This window comes from Propithecus coquereli, unplaced genomic scaffold, assembly GCF_000956105.1.
Source record: "Propithecus coquereli isolate 6110/MARCELLA unplaced genomic scaffold, Pcoq_1.0 Scaffold76, whole genome shotgun sequence".
Lineage (NCBI taxonomy): Eukaryota > Metazoa > Chordata > Mammalia > Primates > Indriidae > Propithecus > Propithecus coquereli.
In genome coordinates this window covers 8276255-8281853 of record NW_012153729.1, presented here as the reverse complement: position 1 = coordinate 8281853, position 5599 = coordinate 8276255, and the positions used below count along the sequence as shown (strand labels likewise).

General features: G+C 60.9%; 1 protein-coding gene across 1 annotated transcript; it reads right to left on the bottom strand.

Annotated features, from left to right (window-relative positions):
- Positions 1-897: 897 nt before the first annotated feature.
- AANAT (aralkylamine N-acetyltransferase) lies at positions 898-2127 on the bottom strand. The gene is made up of 3 exons (XM_012662354.1): positions 1940-2127; positions 1574-1728; positions 898-1221 (listed from the first exon to the last, which is right to left on the bottom strand). The coding sequence occupies exons 1-3, from the start codon at positions 2109-2111 to the stop codon at positions 916-918; spliced, it is 633 nt and encodes a 210-aa protein (XP_012517808.1). The 5' UTR covers positions 2112-2127; the 3' UTR covers positions 898-915.
- Positions 2128-5599: the final 3472 nt, after the last annotated feature.

Here is a 5599-nt window from a genome sequence, read left to right as displayed (position 1 = left end):
AAGTATTGTCTTAACTGGAGATCTCAGAATGAAGCTGGGATTTTGGGAGGTGAAGGGTGGCCATGGGGAGCTCAGAGCCAGTGGTTTGGCCCAAGGAACAGTGGAAAACTTGTGGGGCTTCTCAGGGGTTTAGCTGGTCCAGAAATCAGCTCGGGCTGACGTGGGAGACCTCAGGGGGCCCCACCCCCACCTTGGCTCCGGGGCAGGGAGGGGGCTATCTGGGCCCTGGCAGAGATGGCTCTGGGGAGCAGCTCAGCACCTGTCCACCACTCCAGCCGGGCCAAGCCCTCCCTGCGCCTGAACCTCCCCCACAGCCCTGCTCAGCACACCAGAGAGCCGCCAGGGAGGCAGCAGGCGAACCGCCTCATTGCTGTGGGCAGCGGAGCCAGCGCCGGGCTGCGGGGCAGCAGGAGGGGAGAGTGGGCCTGGGGAGACAGGTGGGCCACAGCGGGTGCCCCGGAGTGGGCAAAGAAGTGGCCCCTGCACTTACTCCCCTGCCCGATGCTGCCGCCATCTCACGGGGCTGCCTGTCCCTGTCCTGCTCCCAGCCACCCCATCCAGGGCTATCCTGAGCACCAGGCTCCTGTGAGCTGCAGCCTCGCTGCTCAGCTTCCTGCCTGCCTGCCCAGGGGAGGAAATGAGGCAGGGACCCGAGAACGCGTCCCAGTGTCCCCGTGTACCAGCCCAGCCGGGTCTCTGGCACAGAGCTTGGAATGCAGGAGGTGCAGAGGGCCTGACAAGGACAGACAGGACACTCGCTGTGCTCTGAGCGGCCGGGGCTGGGCTTTATTTGCCTCTCCCCTCCCCACTCGCCCACGGCCAGTCCCCCCTCGTGCTCCGGCCGTGCTGGGCCAAGCCCAGGGCAGAGATAGAGACGTGCCGCCCACGTCTCCCATGGCCAGGTGGGCAGCCAGTTCAGCAGCCGCTGTTCCTGCGCAGGAAGGCCTGCGCCCGCAGGGAGCACTGGAGCTCCGTGAAGGTGAGGGGGCCCACGATGACGTCGCACGGGCCCACGGCGTGGAAGCCAAGCTTCTCGTAGAAGGGCACGAGCGCGTCCTCGCACATGAGCACAGCCCGGCGCACAGCCGGCTGGCCACCCAAATGGTGCAGGTAGCGCCACAGCAGGACGGAGCCCCTGCCCTGCTGCCGGAAGGTGCGGTGCACGGCCAGCACGTGCAGGTGGGCCGTGTGCCCCCCAGGCCTGTGCAGTGTCAGCGACTCCTGGAGGCCAGTGAGGGACATGAGTCCAGGTCACCTCTGCTGACACATGTTCCCCCAAACCACCTGGCCTGGGCCAAGAGCAGGTATCCCCTGAGTGCCTCCAGTCAGGGCCCCCTTCCCACCCAAGGAGGGCCCCAAATTGGGAGCTATACTTCCAGCCCTGTGGAGGAAACTTCTTGAAGATCCAGAAGGGGTGGGCATCTTGCCCTGGGAGGGGACCTGTGGCCTGAACTCTTCTCTCTGGTTCTGGAGGAAGAAATCCCACCCCCTGGGCCCCCTCCCCACCATCTGGTGAACCCCTGTCTTCCGAGGCCTTCCAGGAGCTGGGCACCGCAGCCCACCCCGCCCTCACCTGAGTGAGTCTCTCCTGGTCCCAGAGTGAGCCGATGATGAAGGCCACAAGGCGGCCCTCCTCAAACCAGCCCAGGGATAGCTCGGGACACAGGGCCAGGAAGTGCCGGATCTCGTCCAGGTATAGGGGGCAGAGGCCCGAGACAGAGACGAAGGCTGTGGCACGAGGCAGGGGGGAGGGGTGACTCTAGTCACCGCCGTATGCCCCCCTCCCCACCCCCCCGTGCCTGCACCGGAGTCCTCCCACCTTCATGAACACACATGCACAGTCTGGGACCCGGCCTCCAAGGACAGGAGGCTCAAGGGTCTCCACAGGACAACCAGACCAGAGTGGAGCCTCCTCCTCGCCCCCACGCGGGCTACTCACCTTCACGCTCGATCTCAAACGCGCTTACGGCATCCTCCACAGTGAGGCAGCGAAACTCGCTGGCAGGGAGCGTGTGGCGCCGCTGGCAGCTTGGGGACTCAGGAATCCCAGGCGGCAGGCGCAGGGCCTCGGGTTTCAGGGGGTGGATGCTCTGGGTGAACATCCTGGCCATCGGGGTGCCCCAGCTGTGGAAGCACCTGCTGGGGAGGAGCGAGGGGCAGGGTGCGGGCCTCGTCTCCGTGGAGGCAGGCCACAGAGGTGCTGCATCTGGCCTCTCGTAGCAGGAACTGGGGTGGGGCCACCCCAAAGCCATAGGCACATCCCCCAGGTACCTGGCCCCCGAGGCAGTTTCCAGGGACTGCAAACGTGGGCCTCTCTCACCTTTCCCTTGAACCTGGAAGGACACATGGAGCAGCCCCTGCAAACCTTCAGATGCTGTCTCACACTCTCCGGGCGCAGCTGAGCCCAGAGAAGGTGGGAGTCATGGGTAGGGCACCCCAACACTGGTGCCAGCAGAGGGAGGGGAAGGAGGGCATGAGCCTCCACTGCCCACTTCTAAAGCAACTGTTTAGCGGGTGGGCACCTGGGCCCCCCCACTGCCACCCATGTGGTTTGTCTTACCTCCCAGAGGGAGACGTCTTGTCTCTGGGTGCAAGACGGTGTGGCTGGGAGCTTTTTAGGAAGCCTCGGCCCTCAGTCCTGGGAAAAAGCCCCTTAATCAAAGGGGGCGCTTAGGGGACTCCACGCTTACCCAGATGGCCACAGACTGAGCCATGCACACACAGGATTCAGTGGGCGGAGGCTAGAGGGAGTCGGGGGCTGCAGCAGTTCTGGGGGAGGGTGGGAAGGAGCAGACACAGAGGGTGCACAAGACACCCCCCGCCCTTGTGCCTGGCTCATGGGGCCCCCTTGTCTCTCTCCACGACACCCTGCAGATTTGCAGTTCTTAGAGGAGGCCATCCCTCCCTTCGCCTCCAAACACACTTAAAAAGCCCCATGGCGTCCACCTTTCTCCCCATGTCTAGAAGTTCTGAGCAGGGCAGCTCCTATTCCCAAAGGCTGAGAGCCACAGCCAGGGGTCTCACTTACCTCGCCTGCAGGGAGGGAGCCCCAGTGTTCCCTCCACAGAGTCAGTCACCGTCACCCTGGAGGCCCATCTGCAGGCGCAGGGACCAGGAAAATCCACGACTCCTGGCTGCAAGGCTATCGTAGCAGGTGTCACTCGGGCAGCATGTGATGTTGTTCTCAGAGATTTCTAATCCCTGCCACCCTGCCTCCCGCTTTACACCAGGCAGGGTGATGCCAGCTCCATGGCCTGTCCCTGCCCCGCTGAGGGCAAACGTCAGTGCTGGCGCGCTGCACGCGGAGGGATTACCAGCGGCCGGCTGAGGCCCCAGGGTTTGGGGAAAAGAGCAAAGGGCTAAGCCTCAGAGCTCCAGCTCTAATCCCTGTTCTGTCACCAACTGGCTAGGCACCGACAATTCGCCCTCTGTCCCTCGGAGGCTTGGGCGGCACATTCCCGAGGGTCCTTCCTGTCCTGGCAGCCTGTGAGTGCTGCCATTTATAGCACTCGCTACATGCTGAGCCCAGGGTAAGCGTCTCTTTAATCCACACAGCCGCCATGACAGGTGAGTATTAACCCATCTTATAGAGAAGGCCACTGAGAGAGGTTAAATAACCTACCCAGAGCCGCCCAGAAGGTACGTGAGGTGGGAGAGGCAAACCCTGGCTGGCCCCCCATCACACACTGTCTCTGTGTTGGTGGTGGATGGCTGGTTCACATCCTCTCGGTTCTCCTGCTGTTGTCAGTGTCCTCAAGTCAGGGTCTACAGCAGCGACAGGCATCAGCCTTGGGAAGAAATGGCCCCAGGACGTGCAGCTGAAGTTGACAACTCTGGAGCAGCACACAGGGCTAGACTGTACAGGTGTGGGGTATGGCAGCAGCATTCAGGCCTTGCTGCGTAGACAGTGGCAAGCAGCTGAACGGGCCTGATCCTTGGATGACACTTTTCGTCCTGCCCTCCTCATAAATGACCTTCTCTATCGCATATGAAATCAAAGTCTAGTTGCCCAAAGTGCACCTCTTCTGGGGAAAATTCCCAAATCCAGAGGTGGGAGTCAATCCCCATCTTCCTCACTCTCCAGCATTACTTCGGTCATTGCTCATCCATCCACTGCCAAAACCAACCCAAACGAGCAAATGTCCTCAGGGACACGGGCCTCCTCCCTTTCTGCTCCACCCTGCCTGTCTCCAGGGCCTGTGGTCACCCTAGGGTACTTAAATAGCCAGGAGGCGATACAGCCACCACCTGGGAAGACTTCAGCAGGACCCACGAAAGCAGGACATAACCATACCCCAGGACCACACTCCCAGCCCTTTGCGTACTAAATGCTGAAAGAGCAGAAATGTTCCCAGCAGCACTTTTCATAATGTTCCCAAACCGGAAACAACACAATGACCATGCGCTGTCAGAGGCATTGTGGAACAGACACAATACGGAATACCATACGGCAATGAGAACAAATCAACCTCGACAGCCCACAGCATCAGGGGTGACACTCACCAACACAGCGTTGAACAAAAAAAGCCTGAAAATAGGAGTGATACCATGTGATTCCAGGGATTGGATTTCGATCTGTGTGTTAGGATCAGGAGAGTGGCTGCCCGGGAGCCTTTTGGAGTGCTGGTAATGTAACATTCATTTCTTAAATTGAATGCTTATTTTGGGGAGGTGGTGGAAATTCTCCAAGCTGCCAATCTGGGCACTTTCCTGTCTATATGTTCTACTTAAAGTTTACCTAAATATTCAGGAGTTTGCTCTACCCAACATCTCAACTGCAAAGACTGCCATTGACCTTGGCTGCCCCGGGGCCCCATCAGCACCTGGTGCCAGCTTTCCCTCTGGGTCCAGGACCCTCTCTCTGTCCCTCAGCCTGCCCTGGCGCCCCTCCCCTCCAGCTGACACCCCGTCCTGCACCTCTTAGCTCTTCCCTTGCCCTCACCTGCCCGTCCTTCCACCGCACACATCCCCGCCCTGTCAGCGCCTGGCCTCTACACCCCACACAGCAGTGGTCCTCAGCTCATTCAGGCTCCCAAGGTCCCCAGAGCTCCCATCCCGCAGGTGCACTCCGGCTGCACATGCAGAGGGAACACCTGCTCTTCCCCGTGACCCTCTGGGGAGAGACCGAGGGCCAGTCCTGACCCCCTGACCTTGGAGTGGCCAGGGCCAGTCCAGACACCTCCACCCACCACTGCATGCACCCTTTCTCCTGTCTGTGGGTCTCCTTCTCCCAGGGCCCCTCTCTGCAGTCTGAGGCCCACCAGAATCCCCGGGGATCACCACGCTGCCTCAACCGCCTGCCCCGCGTAGCTCCCCATCTTTTCCCTCCAGGAACCCCCGACAGACCTCTCAGGACTGACCAGAAGACCTCCTCAGGCTTGGCCTTTGGGCCTCCTGGGGGGAACATGGAACACCAGGACCTCAGCTGTCCAGTGTCCCCAAAAAGGCCTTCTCTGTTCCCTCGCAGACTCTGTGGCTCCATTGCACCCCCTGGTGGCCAATCACAACCGCTTGGCGCTGCCTTGGAGCAGCAATGACTACGACAACATGGCTCTATTCTTTCTGGAAAACACCTCTAAACGCCTGGAACCTCAGAGAA

Coding starts and splice junctions, on each gene's coding strand:
- AANAT (XM_012662354.1), bottom strand. CDS start 2,111: ATGGCCAGGATGTTCACCCAGAGCATCCACCCCCTGAAACCCGAGGCC. Junction 1,729..1,939: donor GTTTGAGATCGAGCGTGAAG/GTGAGTAGCCCG, acceptor CTCGTGCCACAG/CCTTCGTCTCTGTCTCGGGC. Junction 1,222..1,573: donor ACCAGGAGAGACTCACTCAG/GTGAGGGCGGGG, acceptor ACTGGCCTCCAG/GAGTCGCTGACACTGCACAG.